We start from the raw sequence: 20,342 nt of genomic DNA on the forward strand, positions 1-20,342 counted from the left end.
CCCCAGTCAGCCATGTCTACCTGACAAGTGACAGCCCAATCTGATTAAATGCTTGCAAGGGAGGGGACTTGTGGGCCTCCATGACAGGCCAAAAGTGATCACCATGGAGATACATAATTACAGCTGTCAACGCATCTACTGTCCTGCTGACATCAATTTGATTGCTCCCAGCAATAATGATAGACAAAGCTTAGTGTGCACTCTCCTGCACCCAATCACTTTATCTATTCCTTGGTCCATTTAGCTGACATGCAACATTCACACAAGCAAATAACAGCAGTAAGCAGAACATTTAAGGCATTTTAATTGTTTTTTCTTTCTATGGATGGCTCACAACTGCAAATGTTATTACATAAAACTCCTGCTGCAGCATTAATTGAAGAAAGATTTGGTGGGACAAAGACTGTAGGGGGTATAGTTTGTCCATTATCACTTGTACTTTCAACAGGTCTCACGTTTGAAAATTGCAAATTGCAAAAACTTGCGAGGGCAAAATGTTTGACATCCTGTTAGCTATTACAACATGGTGCAAACTTCTAACAACTAGAGTAATCATTATGAATTATTATTTAATACTTTTTTGTTTGATTAACAAAATGTTCAGCTATGTCCCTACAATACTTGTTTTCTCATCTGCTATTTAATGTCACATAATGACTGTTAAATCTTTACAATTTTTTTTCTGCCTTCAGGCTTTGAACACAGCATGGAGTCTCCAAGCCTAGAAAGGGTCAAGTCCCTTTAGAAAGAACATGGGCAAAAACAATTTAAAAAGTGAAATAAATCATATATCCAATAACATCTTCAAATTTAGAATTCTTCCTGTAATCTTTCACCATCTTCATGCAAGTAATCAAACTGAATAATCATATTCACAGATGGTACAGCCTTGTCATCTACTAGCCAACATAGTGTCACATATATATGCACTTATTACCTTGATTAAGAGAAAGGGTATTCCTTGTTCTTTTTATGTAACAAAAACTAAAGAATAGCAATTTCATATAGAAGAACTACAGAAAATAGTGGACAATGATGACTTTCTTTCATGGGTATAAATAATATGTACCTCTTAAAGTCCACGACATTTAATAGAAGGAGGTATACTTCATTTTCTTTAATCCATTTCAATTAAGGATCTGGTTTTATGCTTAAATTTCCTGACATCTGACTATACAGGAGAGCTGGTTTAGATTGCTTGAAAAGATCAAATTCAAACACAGAAGTCATTTCTCATTCTTATGATTCCATGATCTTTATCATTAAATTTTGCAGAAGAATTGAGAACAAAAGTAAACTATCATTTATATCATCAGATGTCTCTGGATTTCCCCTGTCAAGTGAATTCTGATTTTCCTGTATATTATAAAGTACAAAACAGCTTTAAAAAAAAAAAAAACAGAAAACTGATTCCCCATGAATTTCATATGTCCTTCAATTTACACCCTTTGGCCTTGACATGCTTTAACATCAAAGCACAACACAAATAAATATTTTAACTCATCACTTGATATTACAGCTTAACGACTTACACCAGGTAGATGTGTTGGTTCTTGGTACTGGGACAATCTCCCAATAGATGGTAGACCAAAAGACTTGTAGGGATCCTGAAAGTTCAAAGGAAAGGAAGCAAAGGCTTTGAAATATAAAGCAGCACATTTAAGCTTAAATATTTATAAAATTAAGAAGTATCTGTAAGTCTGCTTCCAACATACAGTATTCACCAAATAACAGATTTCAGAATTTTATTGTCTAATACTGTAGACAACTTCAAAGTTTATTTGAAAATCAAACAAACTGTAAACAGAATTAGTTTGACCTTACTTTATTGAAATTGGTACATTTCCAAATTTTTATAAACCTTCTTAGAATGCCTTGGGCAAAAATAAAACTTAGGATCTACATCAAAACATACTCAGGTTCAGAACAATAAATGTGGTGCACTACAGATATCTGTTCTTCTTACTTCCCAAGACAGCTTCACATATGGCAAAATTTGAAAACTTTAGTACTTCAAATAAAGACCTGAAAAGAAACTCTACATGTTCTATAAGAAAACTGCTCCATCTGTAAACATCTTAGGTCATTAGAATAAGTAATAAGTTGTGTCAAAATAATAAGGAAGACAAGAATACCACTTAAAATATAATAAAAAGCAAGCGCAATAATAACCAAGTCAAAGCATATTTTCAAGATTCTTAAAAAAGAATTCAAAACAACTTTGTGTATTCATAAACAGATACTTCTAATTTATTTTTCATTTCTATAGCTAGCCTCTGATATCCAAAAGAAAAAGATAATAAAAGCAATGCCTTGCATTTCTGTTTCAATCATTTGGAAAAAAGCATTTTCAGACACTGAATGCTTTATCTGATTTATATGATCATAAATAACAAAATATTAAATTGAGATTATCATACTAAAATTATGAATCAAAAGTACATTTTTTACCAAAAGCTTTGCAACTAAATGTTACATTGTTACACTGATGTAATTAGCAGGGACAAGATTAGAAAAAAAATTAAGTAAATATTGAATTAACAATTAATACATAATCAGGGAAGACTCTTATATAAAAAACAAACACAAAAATAAACATATTTTCTGTTACCTATGTGGCTTAAAAAACAAAAAACATGCGCCATTTAAACTACTGTTTATTGCCTCAAATAGATTGGCAGGTATTTCTCCATCCAGAAGAAATACACTAGATCTAATTAAACTCAAATTCTTTCAAATGATTTTGACTGATGTCAAAATTACCAAGGCAACTTTTTTGGTTCAATTCGGGATCACATAATCAAAGATTTGGCACAGGTTATAAAACTCAACTTTACCATGTTGTTTAGCTATGCCTGGTATTAAGACTCTGGAAGCAACCATCCTTCTACCATCATTCATTTTACCTCAGCATAAACCCGGCATTCAACTGCCCAGCCTTTGATGGGAATATCAGCTTGTTTGTGTCTGAGAGGGTAACCCTTAGCAACACGGATCATTTCTTGGACTAGATCCAGGCCAGTAATGCATTCTGTGACAGGATGCTCAACCTGCAAGGTCAAAATCTGCCAGTCAGTAGGGTAGAAAAAGGTAAATAAATAGAAATAAACAAAGAAAATTTCCATCCTCGGTAAAATTAGGCTAATTATGCTTAAAATTTAATCATACTTGACTAAAAATCTTTCTCTACAAGAATAAAATGAATAAACAGTACAATGCGTGATGTAAGACAGAATCCTAAAAAAAATTTGTGAACTAACTGTACTACTTTTTCCAGTGTTAATTTAAATTTGGTCGAAAATTATTTAACAATTTTAATTATGAAGCTGATTCTTAACTTAAAATCACATATTTAGGTTCAGTCCTCAATATTGTTGATAATCAACCTATTCTGCTACACTTAACATGGCATCTATCTACAGGAGCAGCTTATGATTTTCCAAGCACTAGCCCACCCTAAGTCTCACCCACTTGCATGCTTTCACTAACCTGTCCTGACAAGCAACCAGATTAGCGTAATCTTACATCAATGCAGTGTAGCAGAAAGAAGCAGATGGATCCTTCAGGTTTTTTCCCCTCCAGACTTACTTGGGTAGTGCTTAGCATGCATATTAGCAAAACTGAGCCAGTAAAATCACTATGCTTTCTTAGCAAATTGCTGATAACTACTTTGGATGATGCTGTCTTGGGGATAACTGGTCTTCCACACTAAAACATGAGATATATATGTACAAAAACATGTGTATCTGTATATATACATATATATATATATATATATATATATATATATATATGCACACACACACACACACACACACACTAACAGAGACATCATTATTAACTTGAATGGTAATGTGCAACACTCAGCTGAGTCAAAATAAAGAATGGAGATTATCTTACTCAAAAACCTTGAATAAATTTTCAAGCTTTAAACAAAACTTTTCCATATCAGCTGCCTTTATACCAATTCTCCTAAAAATTACACTTTGTAAATGCACTTCACAACAGTTTCTTTATCATGACATGTCATATTTCATACATTCTGACATAGGAAAAGGTAAATGAACAAACTATCCTCTCATCTTCAACTACACTAAATGAAGGACAGGACTTAGTAATTATAATAATCATGAAGCTTATCAGAAGTAGACAGTGCCATGGTCTTTTTTAAAAAAATGCTTTGTAAAATAAACAGATGGCATCCATAATTAGCTCTGTGTGTGTTATAGTTTGTTTACAATTTCAACAACATTTTAAGACATTTTGACATAATTTTAATGACAAATCATCACTAAAATAAGCACCTACCCTTTGTAAAATAAACGAGACTCAAAATAAAGACCTTATTAATACTTTAAAATATATTTTATGCAAATTATGGAAAAGCAAGACTATATGGTAAATACAATGAGAAAGGAACAAATGTAAAGACCTTCTATCATTGCTAGAAATAATTTTCATGTGAAAAAGCATCTCCCCAGAATTTAAGCAGTGCATCTACTAAGTGGCAAGGGCTTTATATCAATACCATTCATACAATCCTATTATGAAGAAAATATTTTAAATTAAGTGAACAATTCAATTTCCCCTTCCTATAACCAGGGTATGTAATATATACTACACACATAAATATATATGGCATAAATGAATGAATGTATGAATAGCAAATCCAGAGTCATCTCTATAGTAAGCAGTAGAGGTGGAATTAGAATTTATGTCACTTCAGAGGTGACATGGCCCTCCTATTCTTCTCCATGGAAAATGTACATGACACAACATACAGCTGTATATTTATGTGCTGTTTTCTTTTATAAAATATATTATGAAAGCTTTAAAGTTTAAAAATAATTATGAGGCTCTGTTTTACCTTAGAAGACCTCTCTAAAACTGTGAAAAATAAGTACAAGACCCCCTTTGAATGGGAGCCAAAATGGATGCACTTTTTTCCAAACTTAGAATTATATAACAGAGACACATTTTATCTAATTTAGTAAACTACAAGTATTTCAAATTAGAATTAATAACTAAAACAACTATTAGCTTGCTCAAAGCAAAAATCATAACTTAGAGACTTTAAAAAATATATCCACTCCAGTACAAGTGTTTTAAGAGTTCACAAAATAATTTAACACGACTTAATTTTTCAGATGACAATTATACTTTTTTAAGAGTAAAGCACATAATTTTAAACATTTTTGGAAAAAAAACTTTCTAAAATGTACTTTATTAGAATTCAAAACCTATTTAACAGGATATATCATTTTCCTTTGGACATTATTAGTATCTAGAATCTTGTAAGCATAACATTGATTAAATAAACATACATGCTTCCTACCCACACACATAAGAACTCAGAATTACAGTCTTCCTCTGTGAGTTAAACTTGATACTTAAGTGATCAGAACAAGATACACAAAAGGACAAAATGGCTTCCAGGCAAGAATAAAATTTGATAACAAATTCAAAATATCAGGAAGGAGGGGAGAAGGAGTTAGAGGGAAGGGAAGAAGAGAAAGGGGAAAAATGAAAGGAAAGAAGGAAGGGGAGAGAGGAAAGAGGAAGAGAGAATGAACAAGCAAGTAAGCATGGATGAATCCATGAGAGTGAAGATGGTTAACCAGAACAAAGGGTTATAAAAAGAAAGAGTTATAATTTGCATAAGATACTGCAGAAAATAAAACTTTTGTTTCATTTTGCAAAAAAAAAAAAAAGAAGAAGAAAGAGTTAAAGTTTATCTTGTCCCACCTAGAAGAAAAATCTAACACAGAAATTTGATGCCAATAAACATTTGATCTGTGGGCTATTGTGTGCTCGGGGTGGGGGTCATTTAATATTTGAGAAACATTGAGTTAACCTAAGTTAACAGGGTTTTAAAGAAAAATTCCTCAGTCATGAGTATATCCAAGAAAGGATACTATACAGTTTTCTCAACCTTATTTAACAAAGGTGTCCTTTATTGCATTATGGGCTAAGAATACCATAAAACATACTTTAGGAAACAATACCTTAAACATTCAAAATATAAAATTAAATTCTCTTACTATGACTCTATCCTCACCAATGAGATTTTTGAGAACATGGCTTCATGTGTAATTTTTTTATCAAACAGATATGTGCTAACTCCAAGAAACACATGACTACGGAGTCCACCAGGTCTTATTTTACATGTTAGATAATGCATTGACACTCTAATTTACAAATCTTGTGATTTAATCAGCAAGAGTAAGCCCAAACAAGTTACTATTTCTGAACCCTCAAAAATATTTACTGATTAAGATATATTCATCAAGGTACTGCCACTCTGCAGGGTTTACTAGTAGCTGATAAATCAGTTTATATTGCAATACTCCTATCTCGCCATGAATCTTTTGTTCAAACAGGTGCAAATAACTACAATCACGGAGTGCCATATTTTGAGATGTATTTACTTGCAGGGACTACAGTGAATCTGTATAGTTCTAAATGCTTACATTAAATGACTACAAACAGTTAGCTTTTTAAAGATGCTTTCTATTTTAATATTGTTTTCTTAGTCACCATCAAGCTGTGACCATTGTTAGTGTTTTGTGTCTAGACCTCTCGCCACTCAGACTAATCTGTTGCTTCAAATTTGTTATCTCCAAAAAAAATAACTAAGCTTGTCAAATACAACTGTGAGTTAAATTACGTTTTTCCTTCACCTCTCAGTCCTTAATGTATTAATTTCAAAAGAAATCAACCTAGAAAAACTACACTGTGCTGTCTTTATCTACATTCACAATTGTAAAAATTATTAACATAATTTCAATCCTGACACTGTCATTGTAATCTTTAGTCTTATTTATTAAACAAATAGGGATCTAGTTAAAACTAGTGAGGTTTAAGTATAATGAGATATTTACATAATCTCAAAGTACCTCCCTACAAGAAACTTTACTATTACAAAGGGGAAAAGTAGTACTTTACAACAGAAAAACCTGAGAGACACCACCTTAACCAAGTAGCCATCACCAGTAATGGGGGAAAAAAACATATGTGCCTCCTGAGTGATGTTCTTAGAAAGATAACATCATTTCTGTAGGATTCCTGACAAAAACTAAAGCCTGGAATCTAATTATGAGAAAACACATTGAAAATGAAGAATAGTCTATCAAAAAAACAGCCTATGATCTTTTGAAAATGTCAATATCATAATTGACCAAAACAAAACAAAATAAAAAAAAAACACACCAATGTTACAAACTAAGAGTAAGATGTAACAACTAAATGCGATGTAGGATCCTGAACCCCATTTTTTTTCTTTTCGTATAGATAGTACTGGTAGGACACTCAGTGAAATTTGAATACAATCTGTAGATTAGGTGATAGTAATATATCAGTGTTAATATCTTGATTTTGATAATGGCACTGTGGTTATGCTATAAAATTTTCTTGTTCTTAGAAAATATAGACAAGATATTTAGAAATAAAGGAATATTTTGCCTGCAACTTATACTGTAGTGTTTCAGATAAAACAGCTAGATAAAGCAAATGTGGTAAAATCTTATGAAGGATGTTCAGAAGTTCTTTGTAATATTTTTGCAAATTTTCTGTAAATCTTAAATCACTTTTAAAAAGTTAAAAAAAAAACAACAGGAAGGCATGTCACTATAAAGACTTGTTTTTCATATTATAAAACACCATTAAAAGAAAGATATCTCACTTGATCAACATGGTTTCCCATCAATCAGAATTTGTAATAAAATAAAAATAACAAATTTGTTTTTCTGACTTAAACATTTATGTATTTATTTCTGTGATATTTGCCTAATAATTTCTAAAACTTTTAAAAAAAGGTTACTACAAAAGAGGCAAATCCCTCTCAAGAGCAGGAAGATTCAGGCAATTTTTTTTTTAAGACTTATTTATTTATTTAATCCCCGCCCGTTGTCTGTTCTCTTTGTCTATTTGCTGTGTCTTGTTTTTTTGTCCGCTTCTGTTGTTGTCAGCGGCACGGGAAGTGTGGGCGGCGCCATTCCTGCAGCTCTCCTTACAGGTGCACTCCTTGCGCGTGGGGCTCCCCTACACGGGGGACACCCCTACGCGGGGGACACCCCTGCGTGGCGCCGCACTCGTTGCGCGCATCAGCACTGCGCATGGGCCAGCTCCACACGGGTCAAGGAGGCCCGGGGTTTGAACCGCGGACCTCCCATGTGGTAGACGGACGCCCTAACCACTGGGCCAAGTCTGTTTCCCCAGGCAAATTTTAATTACATACCTAAGTTAACCTCAAAATTAACATTAAGGACAGTCAAAAGAAGAAAGAATCAGAAAACACAGAGAACATTCAGATTTATGAAATATATTTTAATTCGATCATTTTTAGAATGAGGGAGATAGAAAATATTGAAAATTCCTCAAATGAAAGGATACTAGGTTGTAATTATTTGGGGGTTGGTGATTAATCAATTTCTACATGAGTCCTACACAATTACTTAGTGAAAGCAGAAGCTGCTTCAAAAAGTATAAGACTTAACAACAAAAAGAAATACAACCCAACCAAAAAATGGGCAAAGGACTTGAATAGTACATTCTCCGAAGAAGATAGACAAATGGCCAAAATGCACATTAAAACATACTCAACATCAATAGCCATCATGGAAATGCAAATCAAAACAATGAGATAGCAACTGACACCCACCAGAATAGCTATTATTTTTTAAATGGAAAATAACAAGTGTTGGCAAGGATGCAAGGATGCAGAGAAACAGGAACCCTCATACATTGTTAGTGGGAATGTAAAATGGTACAGATTACGTAGATAAGAGTTCAGTGGTTCCTCATAAAGTTAAATACAAAGCTACTTTACAACCCAGCAATTCCACTTCTAGGTATATACCCAAAAGAATTTAAAGCAAGGACTTGAACAGATATTTGTATACCAATGTTCACAGCAGTGTCATTAACAATAGCCAAAGGTGAAAACAACCCAAGTGATAAAAGGGGAATGAGGCGTTATTAATGGGTACAGAGTTTTTGTTTGGGGTGATGGGAAAGTTTTAGTAATAGATGGTGGTGATGATAGTACAACAAGGTGAATGTAATTAATAGCACTGAATTGTATGCACATAAGTGGATGAAATGGGAAATTCTGTGTTGAATATATGTTTCCACAATAAAAATTTTTTTAGGTATTAAGAGCCAATATACATAATCATAATTAACACTTACATGGCACTTTAAAATTTACAACATCCCTTCATTTAATAAATGACATATTATATAAACTCTAAACTGACATTGAATAGACTTGTTTTGTGAATGCTATCTTTAGTAAGCAGAACTTTTTTTGAAACTTTGAAACATGGGGAAATTGTCCTGTTATATAAAATTGAGGTTCATAGTGGTTTTTGACATAACAGATCTCTATCTTTTTAGTTTGTTGTTATTCTAGCCTGAAAAGGTAATTGATGCTATTACTTTTGCTTCTGCTCTTTTGGTTCAGAGAGATTCTTTGTCCATAACAGACTCTAACATGTACCTATTAAAATTCTGAGACTCTCCCTCCTGAGAATACAGGATTTCAAAATAAAGATCTGAAATTATTAGATTTTGATCCACAGGGCTCAAAGATAAAAGTATGTAGAGAAATAGGCCCCAACACACCATTCATGTAAACTCACCTTGAAAATAATAGCTATATTCAAGAGTAGCAATGAAAACTGAACAGATTATATTATAGTGCTCCCCTGTTGACCCCAACAAGAACAATCAGATAAAAAAGGTTGAGGGAACCAATTTTAAAAATTAAAGTCTAGATAAGAGTCCAGAATTCAAAGATACCAAAATAGTTACAAGTTACAAAATGCTTTAAGACAAAAATCTAATTTTAAGTACCTGGAAAGCTTACATATGCATATTTGTCTAATAAAAAACATATATCCTTCAACTTTCTAGCAAGACTTAGTAAAAAAAATAAGGGAATGCATGAGATACCTACTTTTTATCCTCAGTTTCCCAGGAGATATCAAGTATTCCAGAACATTCCGGTTCTGATTCATTCTAGCCAGTCTGAGAATCTAGGCCTTTATGACTTCAAATATAATAAAAAATGTCAACATCTGCCCAGATCCAAAGTGTCCCTCTGGCAAGAATGGAATTTTACAAAATAGTTTCAAATCTATTTCCCTCTAATTTTTCCTCTTTGTCAGTTATTCTTTCAATCAATTACTCAAGTTCTATAATAGGCCAAAATCTTTTAACCTGGAGGGTTCAGGAATACTTTCATTAGAATATTTATTTCTTCAATTATAGTCAGTTCTTAGAAACCAGGATCTCTAGACTGCAATGATTCTCAATTTAAAAAAATATACAGTAAAGGGCAAGAATTTTGATGCTGAAAAAAAAAGATTCTAAAAATCTTCATAGACTATAAAGGTTCCGATATGATGAAAACTATCTCTAATGGGATGTGGTAGTATCTGCCCTTTACAGATTTTTTAAATTATATTGTGCTTTTTCTTCCAGGGAAACTGCAGACTTCTCCTTTATTATAGAGGTTAAGTACAAGGTTCCAACTATTAATATAAGGTCTAACAAAATATGAACAGTTTAGCTCTCTGCTTTCAATGGTGAAGAGTAGACAGTTAACCAAGTTTGGGCAGCCAATTACTTATTTATTAAGATCTTATTTCTTTTAATTTTGGGAATTTTTGACACTGCTTTCCAAAAAGCTAAAAACCTGAAGATAACCTAGCATTTGGAAATTAACTACAGACGTACACACATACACATATTTGGAAAGATTCAGGGTCTGAATTTTAACCTTAACAAAAGCAAAGGTCTAACAGAAATGACTTATTAATTGAGCCAACACTTTTATATCAGCTTCATTTTTAGAAGAAAAATTTCAATCTCCATTTTACTCTAAGACTTTTACACAGACATCTTTACAGTAGAAAGGAGATGCCTTTCAAAATGGTTAATATTTCAAGTATGCTTGTTCATTTGTCACAATAATTTTGCAATTAACAGACAAAAGAATAATAACAGAGTGGTATTTATTTTATGATTTACCCTGCCATCTGAAAAAACAAAGGACTATCGAAAGGGAAGCAGATTTGGCCCAGTGGATAGGGCGTCTGCCTACCACATGGGAGGTCCAAGGTTCAATCCCAGGGCCTCCTGACTCATGTGATGAGTTGGTCCACGCACACTGCTGATGCTCACAAGGAGTGCGGTGCTGCACAGGGGCATAGGGGGGCCCATGCGCAAGGAGTGTGCCCCGTAAGGAGAGCCGCCCCGCACGAAAAATGTGCAGCCTGCCCAGGAATGGCGCTGTACACATACAGAGCTGACGCAGCAAGATGACGCAACAAAATGAGACACAGATTCCAGAGAGCCGCTGACAAGAATCCAAGCAGACATAGAAAAATACACAGCAAATGGACACAAAGAGCCAACAACTGGGGCAGGGGGGTGGGGCGGCGGGCAGCAGAAAAGTAGATAAAAAATAAATCTTTGAAAAAAAGGAAAAGACTATCAATAGGATATTAAATTGAATAGTAATAATGAAAATGTTGCCCAGTATTTAACAAACACAGCATGCAAAATATTACTGGTAGTATTCTCATAGCAAGCAAGTACAATGAGTACTTAGTGTAAACCAGGCACTGTCCAGAGCACTTTAAATGCATTAACTTATTTAATGTTCCCAATCCTATTGGGCAAGTGCTATAACTACTGAAGCACAGGAAACTAAAGAAAACTTAAGAACTATGATCATATAGCTATAGCTAGAAGTATCAGAGTTCGGATGTACTTGCAGTAAATGAAAATAGTGGATGTTTGTAATTCATGAAAATAATGATTAAATGAGCTCCATATTAGTTCAGCTATAATGGTTCTGAATCTTTTTGGGATCTAGAACCCACTGAATTTCTCCCTAGAAACTGCTTATCCAATTTCAGCAGGTCCACAGACTCCCCGAAAGCTATTAGAGAGATCCACAAAACCCAGGATAGATATTCCTATTCTGGGAAGATGGTAAAACAAACATGGTTGACTACCCCTCCACTCCGAACAACCTACTACCTGTCGCTCTAGAGTCACACTACAGCTGAGGACATACAAATCACTGAGATCTGGAAGGAAGGTTAAGAGCCACGAACTGTTAAAGAGCTCTTTCTCTGATGGGCCAGAGATGAAATCCAGAGACAAGTTTTAGAGAATTCCAAGGAATAATTTGAAAAGAACAGATCATGGAGACAGCTTGGTCTGCAGAGAGCCATGAGCCCTTGAGAAAATCAATAAAGGTTCCCAAAGCATGCCTGGTCTCTTTGCCAATGAATCCAAATAAACAACATAAATTAAGCTGGATTCTTACCCTTGAGGCTACGAGCGTGCTAAGAGACCTATGTTCATCCTGTCCTCAAGAGGAGATATAGTTGTGCCTTCAACCACTTGAAAGGATATTGCCCATTGGAATGTTACAGCAAACAGAACTTGGCATTCATAAAGCAAAACCAACAGTGAAACCACAGGAGAGGGTTCACCCACCAGAGAAAGGACAATCATTCAGAACCCATATGCCAAGTAAATAAGCTAAGTAAATCAGAGAGCTGAAGGACTGAAAAGAACTTGGTCCAAAAAAATCGGTAAAGGCACCTAAAAATTTCATGAGAAGTAATGTATGCATATACACACACAACTATACACAATTAGATTTTCTAGAAAAATAACATGATTTTCCAATTACGTTATTCAGTAAATCACTTAGAAGAGAGGATAATCACTGTTAGAGACTGAATTTGCAGTCTATAAGATCAACATAAAGAAATATCAAAGAAATAGGACACAAATATTAATGATGGCACTCATAAGGGAAAAGTTACGTGCCTTAGGCAGCTGGTTCAGGAGATCTAATCTCTAAGAAACAGAAGTTCCAGAAGGAGAAAACTGATAGATGAGGAAAGGAAAAGGGTTAAATTACAGACGAACAATTCTCTGCAAGGAAGAAACACTTAAATCTCCACACTGAAAGAGAACATGTGGTAATAGGTAGCACTGACAGATATATGCTGGTTTAAAAAAAATCCCTGAATGCCAATGATTAAGAGAAAAATATGCCAACTTTCAGACAGCAAAAATAACATTACCTACAACTGAAAAGACTGGTATCCAATAGATAACTAGAAGCTAGAACACAGTGGAATCCATAAACTACTGAAAGACAAGTGCTGTAACCCAACAATCCTACACCCATTCAAGATATCATTCCCCTTTCAAGGCGAAAGAAACATTGGAGAATGCAGTATTTCACAGGAAATCATCTGCATATTCCAGCAAAGGAAATTTCATAGTAAAGCTTTCTAAACAAATAAATGAACTAGGGCAGAAATCTTAATAAGGGGAGAGATGGGGAAGATACAGTAAATTATCAGAAGTTCCTGAGGGTATATAAACAGATACTTAAAAAAGACTGTGAAAACAAAAAAAGATAAACTGCAAGGAAAATTAAAATGACAGCCTACAAGTATGAAATTATCTTAGCAAATCTTTAGTGTTGGAAGGTCTGTGGGAACCAGTTATACTGTGTTTTACAAATAATAATAATGAAAATGTCTATCTGTAAAGGAAAGAAAGCAGAAATAAAATTTTAAAGGACAACAGTCTCTCCATTATCAAGGGAAAATGAGGAATAATGACAATTTTACTCAAGGAACAACCAGAAAAGGAAAAATAGAAAACAATGGAGTATTAATTTAGAACACTGGTAAAGATGAAATTTTAAAAATCATTTACAGGAAATGGACTTGGTCCAGTGGTTAGGGCGTCCGCCTACCACATGGGAGGTACATGGTTCAAAACCCCGGCCTCCTTGACCCGTGTGGAGCTGGCCCATGCGCAGTGCTGATGCGCGCAAGGAGTGCCCTGCCACGCAGGGGTGTCCCCGCATAGGGAAGCCCCACGCGCAAAGAGTGCGCCCGTAAGGAGAGGCACCCAGCGCGGAAAAAAAGTGCAGCCTGCCCAGGAATGGCGCTGCCCACACTTCCCGTGCCGTTGATGACAACAGAAGCGGACAAAGAAACAAGATGCAGCAAATAGACACACAGAACAGACAACCGGGGGAGAGGGGGGAATTAAATAAAATAAATAAATCTTTAAAAAAAAAAAAAAAAGACAAAAGTGGCAGAATATCCAGTGCGTCTGAATATATTAAAACACTGGACAAGTCTATGGATAAGTTCATGACAAGGACATGGAAAACTAAGCAAGGAAGCAAACTTTTTAGCTATACAGAAAACAAAACTGCAATAAAGGAAAAATAATCATAGGTGACTATATGACTCACTGTGAATAGCGTTCACACTATGATATAATAAAGCACTAACTATTGAGCTAACCAGAAATTACAATACAGTGATAGTGGGAGGATGGGAAGTATGCATGTGTGCAGCAGGCATGGCAAGGAAAGTCATGAAATACATAATCTTTCAAAATGTGCAGTTAATAGAAAAAACTGGAAAATCGAGGAGAAATGTGTTTATTAAAAATATATGAAAATAGCAAAATAAATACAAAAAGAATCAGCTAAATAATTAAAATTCATCAGAGCCTTTGATACCAGGCTCCACTGTGATGGGCAGGCAATAAGTGTCCCTAAACAAAGAAAGAGGAGAAAAAAAGCATAACTCATATTACTATCTTTCTGACTTTTCCTCCTTCAGCAGCTCTGGCTGTTGCCTGCCCAAAGATGCAGTTACTGCCAGTCCCACTTCCATACCCATACCATATACCTCAGTCCAGACAGCCCTCCCTGATCATTTCTCTCTTACCTGTTTTGTTGGGGATAGGTATTGGTAGCTACTTATATGTCAATATTAAGAGGAAAAAAGTCAGCAACATTTTAATATTGCTCTGCTTCAAACTTCATTTTATCATTAGGAATATCTCTCAGGAATTCATATTTCTTATGGAAAATTAGAAACATTTATCTAATAGTTCAGCAGCTCCATCATTTTATTCTTTTCTTCTGTTAAATATAAATAAAATAAGCTAAACTAAAAATGTCAAATGGAAAAATAAGAAAAAAGAGGCAAGAAGAGTCCTAACTGAATATTATGAGATTGACTTCCAACATAACAGCTTGAGAAGCTCCGCTGTCCTTCTCCTCAGTGAAACTGTTTTTGAAAATGATTTTTAAAAAGCAAGCATTTAAAGGCTCTGGAAATAGTCCTATGGGCAAATAGCAAATGAAGAAATGTCTATAAAACATCTACAAAAATTCAGTAAGAAAGGCAAGAATCTGTGTATTTGAACTAAAACTACTCCCTCCTACCCCAACTCCCTTCCAAGTTCAGTGAGGAAGAGATTTCACTCGAGGCTGCTGCAGCTAAGAGCTCAGGGCTCCTTCACTCCTCAATTCCCAGGCAGAGTGCTTTTTTCCAGAGCTGACAGCATTTCTCATCCTGCCTCCAGCTACCCATTACTAGGTGAATGAAATTAAGAGGCAGGAACTCCCTTCTAACCCATTACTCCTGGAACAGAAGACCTACCTTGAGCATGGCACAATGGAAATACTGTGGCCCCAACTGCCCTTGCCCCAGGCTTGTAAGGTGGTTGTTCCACAAAATTGGAGGCAAACCCACTGCCTCAGGCTACCGCCCACTGCCTCCACCAAGCGCTGACTTCATTTATAACAGAGCATAGAGAAATTCAAACCTAAATGTGCTCTCAAGAACATTGGAGGTTGTGGGAAAAGGCAACTGGGAGGAGATATGTGGACTTTAAGTACATATAACCTAGATTGTAGGCTGGGTAGTTTGCAGGAGAGAACAGGGGAATAAAACAGCTGGGAAGGGCCCTCCTGGGGTCAGAACAAATACTGAACTGGGATCTCTCAGAAACTATTCCCTCAAAGAAGCTACAATTTGATTGGGCTAATTTGTTGATTGATTAATGCCCAAGGGCATTATTAAAAATAATAACTTTATTAGCTGACAATTAATGGAGTTTAATAGTGGGGTGTAGTCAAGGAAAGAGAAAGAGTTCTATCAAAACCACTGTCATCACAGGGTGACTGTGGATACTCCCAAATGTGCTCCTCTCTAAGGAGGCACATAAAAGGCTTAATATAATACTATGGAGGGCAATAGCTTTCATCAAAATGACCCAGCAAGTCACTAAAAAAATAAACAAGCACTAACAATAAAAATCCCAAAAGGACGGGAAGAACCAGTACCCAAGTAGTTGCAGTTATTATCTAAAATGTCCAGTTCCCAAGAAAAAATTATAAGGCCTGCAAAGAAACAGAAAAGTATGACTTATGACACCAGGGGTTGAAAAAGCAAGCAACTCAAACTGCCTGTGAAAGCAACCAGATGTCAGATTTAATTTTTAAAAGACTTCAAAAGAAGCAATATAAAATAGTTCATAGAACTAAAGGAAAGCATGATTAAAGACATTGTTTTTATGTCTATATGACAATGTCATATCAAACAGAGAATATTGACAAAGACATAGGAAGTATAAAAAGAACTAAATGGAAGGTCTAGAGATGAGTACAATAACTGCAATTTTAAAAAATTTCACTCGAGGATCTCAACAGGAGATTTGCAATAGCAGAAGAAATAATTAGTGAACCAGAAGATACATTGGTAGAAATTATGCAAGCTAAAGGACAGAGAGGGGGAAAAAAATGAAGAAAAATGGAAAGAGTATCAGAGAAATGTGGGACGCCATCAAGTTCACTAACATACGTGTAATACTCCCATTACATACTCTGGGGAAAACCTAAGTATATCACAACACCAAATCATAAAAGAAGATTTAAAATTCAACTGCATAGAAATAAAACTTCCTGTATAAAGTCATAACAACAGATGACAGATGAGGGAAACATTTCTACAAATCATATGTTAAGTTACTGCATTTTTATTTTTTTTTAATCCTGCCAAGAAACACAAGGTTTCTGGATCAGAGATCAGGCCAATTATTTACTTGAAGAGTATCTTAGTGCCATTCCCCAAAACCCAATTACCAAGAGGGCAACATGTAAAAGCCTGATGTCCTGGGCATGCATATGGTATTTATCATAGGAGAAGAATCCCAAAAAGTTATTAAATTCAGAGTTTATATAAGAACTGCTGGCGTATCTGCCTCTCCTCTATTCACAAGAGAGAGAAAGCAAACTTTGCTCTGGAAATGTGAATAAATCCTCTCTGGGAAAGAGTAAGGGAAGATCCTTTTTCTCTCCAGAAGCCTCGAAATTATATTTAATATACTTCATTAAAATAGTATTCTAACATAATCACATTGTTTGAATAATATTTCTCCATCTAGCCATCTCTCTTTCATATGTAGAGTGAAGAAAACAGGTATAATGAGTGTGTGTGGATATGTGGAGAGATACATATGTGTGTGTCAACTACAAGAATAAAACCAGGAACATTCCAGGCAGAGGGGCTATAAGATCATACGAGGCACTCAGAGGTCAAACAAAATTAATTCAGAAAAAGGAACACAGTCCCATCAAACTAGTAACAGAAATTGGCACTGGCAGGAAACAAGGCTCTGACGGTAGGTTAAGGCCAGAGTGAAAAGGAGCTCATATTGTGATTTGAAATTCATCTTTAAGAAAGAGAAAAAACAATTACTTAAAATGTAAATACATATATGACGATACCATACAAAAGGCTGATATATAAGTTTTGACCAGTTTGAAACTGCACCAAAAGTATTTATGCACAATACCTGGTGACTCTCTTAGTGTTGCAACTTTTTATGGAGAAATAGTTATTTGTTTTTTCAAATCTTGCTCTGAAGAATTTAGCAAAATAAAGATGCTACTCACATTTCTGCTACCAGAAAACAATCATATAAGCTATAAAAATGACAGTTAACTAGGAAATTTTTGGAGGAAAAAAATAACAACAAGGAAAATTTTAGCCCTCCAAGCACAAATGGAAATACTAATTAGAGAGATAGCATATACCTTAGGAAATAAAAAAATGTGGTGAATGTGCCTTAGTATTATGACTTAAGGTTAGTAAAGAAATTTAAAGAGAAAATCTACTATTAAAAGATATTTGAATTATATAAACAATATTGAAAAGATATCTTTGGAATATATAAGAATGGTTTTAAGAATTCAGACATACTTTCAGAGATATTGTGGGTTTGGTTCTAGACCACCGAAATAAAGCAAATACCACAATAAAGCGAGTCACAAGAATTTTTGGTTTCCCAGTGCACATATTTACACGATACGGTAGCCTAATAAGTATATAACTATAATGAAAATGTTTGAAATAATGCAAGAATACCAATATGTGACAGAGACACAAAGAGAGCACATACTGTTGGATAAAGCTTGACACAGGGTTGCCACAAAACTTCAAAACAAAATAAAAAACCCACAATACCTGTGAAGCACACTGAAGCAAAGAACCATAAAACAAACTATGCCAGTATTATGAAATCCAAGATTCTTTTTTCATGCTCCCATTCAGTTACATCTCCACCAAATATCCCCCCATCATAATGCATTTTTAAAAATCAACATTAATTTGTTCTGGTAACTGTCTGAATGTATTGGTTACTGTAACTCAAAGTAAAGGCTAGAGAGAAAAGAAAATGGAAGATACAATGTATCAAAAATGTGATCTTTTCTTTAATAGCACAGAATTAGGTACTATCAGATCTAATACAATGAATTTAAATATTTCTCCTGAAATTCATTATAACTTTTTTTTTGAGAGGATACAATATAACTTCTTGGCAAGTTATCTAAGATAAAATTGTAAACATAATGTGGCAGTTTTATATAACTGATGAATTCCAAAAAGAATACTGATTATGTTTGTAAACTGGTCTCTTCTTCTAGGCTAGTGATACTCTTATATTTTATTGAATTCAGAGGTTTCACTTATACTTGATTAAATTATGAATGGGCTTTCATTAGGCCACATCAGTAGGACTCACAGAGAAAAAGGCAGAGGAGACAGAATTTTGATACTGAAACTCTGGGAAATAAATACACAGAGAAGCAGATACATGAGGAAAGAGAGAAGGCTTCATTAGACATGGCAGAGGACTTGGGAAGAGAGAGGAGACATTTGCCTGATAGTTTACAGCTGGCCTTGTAGAGAGGGCAGAGCAGCTGAGCCCAGAAAGAAACGAGAGAGACAAGACTTATCCCAGCCTACAGTTGATATTGAAAGAAACTGGGACCGTGGAGCCTTAAGAGGAAGAGGAAGCCTGAACCCTTGCAGAGGTTGGCAGCCATCTTGCTCAAACATGTGACAAGAGACTTTGTGAGGGAAGTAACTTTACATTTTATGGCCTCGTAACTGTAAGCTTCTACCCCAAATAAATACCCTTTATAAAAGCCAACAGATTTCTCAGCACCCCTTTGGCTGACATAGGTACCTAAATGATTATGACTAATTGCTTCGAATTATTTGATATGTGCCCATTACTGGAGGTCATATACCAAAAACAACCTTGGAACAAAATTGAGAAAACATGAGCTGAGATAACTGAACCAGAAAAAAATGAAAAAATACAAGAACACAGTAAGAAAGTGTCCTTAAAAAAAAAAAAAAAAGAAATAGTTATTCATTCCATAAATAGTGATAAATTCTACAACAAATCTTGAATATCTTGTACCTGGAATAAAATGCAAGTGTTTTGTAGTCACTTAAAATTGCCTTTAGAATCATATTAATGAAGATATGATTCTCATTATGACATAACAAAGCCTCCGTTTTAATCAAGAACATGATTTCCCAGCTAATTACCTAATAAGACTTAATTATAAAGACTTTTTAATCAAAATCAAATTAATCCCAAAAGGCAAAACACTGTCCTTCTGAAGATATTCACAGTATTAGACTACAGGCTATAAAAGCAATTTCAAAAAGAAGTATCAAAAGTTCTGAGCAACAACTACTACATTAATACATTTATAAACTCTACAAATATTTACAAATACAATAATGTCTTCTTTTAACATATGACTTACAAATTAAAAATTCAGTAACTCTATCCAACCTTCACTCCAAACTTTCTCTAGGGAGCCTTCTAATGCTGCAGAAAACAGAATGTTAAAAAAATAATAAATAAAATATTTCACAGATTCTTTTGCAGCTGAGCTTTTGGGCTGTGACTAGATACAGTTTTGGATGTGTCAATTAAATACATATATAAGAGATGTGGAAGAGAAAATAATGTGGTGGTAAGGCATATAAGCTATCAATCTGTGGTTTTCCTACTGGCAAAAAAGGGTGTCAGGGCTTGGGAATTTCTTGAAACAATATTCCAACATCTAGTTACTGTATTATGATGCTTTTGAGAGTGACAGCACATATTTATCTACTCTA

General features: G+C 34.6%; 1 protein-coding gene across 5 annotated transcripts in view; it reads right to left on the reverse strand.

The window, feature by feature from the left end:
* PCCA (propionyl-CoA carboxylase subunit alpha) overlaps positions 1–20,342 on the reverse strand; it is a 537,919-nt gene that overhangs the window by 262,533 nt on the left and 255,044 nt on the right. For all 5 annotated transcript variants that reach the window (XM_058276458.2, XM_058276457.1, XM_004458407.4 and 2 more), the window contains 2 exons: positions 2,907–3,050; positions 1,533–1,607 (listed from right to left, as the gene is read on the reverse strand). In XM_058276458.2, the coding sequence (XP_058132441.1) occupies positions 1,533–1,607; positions 2,907–3,050 (219 nt within the window). The remainder of the gene's footprint in view (positions 1–1,532; positions 1,608–2,906; positions 3,051–20,342) is intronic.

The sequence above is a fragment of the Dasypus novemcinctus genome, chromosome 15 (genome assembly GCF_030445035.2).
Source record: "Dasypus novemcinctus isolate mDasNov1 chromosome 15, mDasNov1.1.hap2, whole genome shotgun sequence".
Taxonomy (NCBI): domain Eukaryota; kingdom Metazoa; phylum Chordata; class Mammalia; order Cingulata; family Dasypodidae; genus Dasypus; species Dasypus novemcinctus.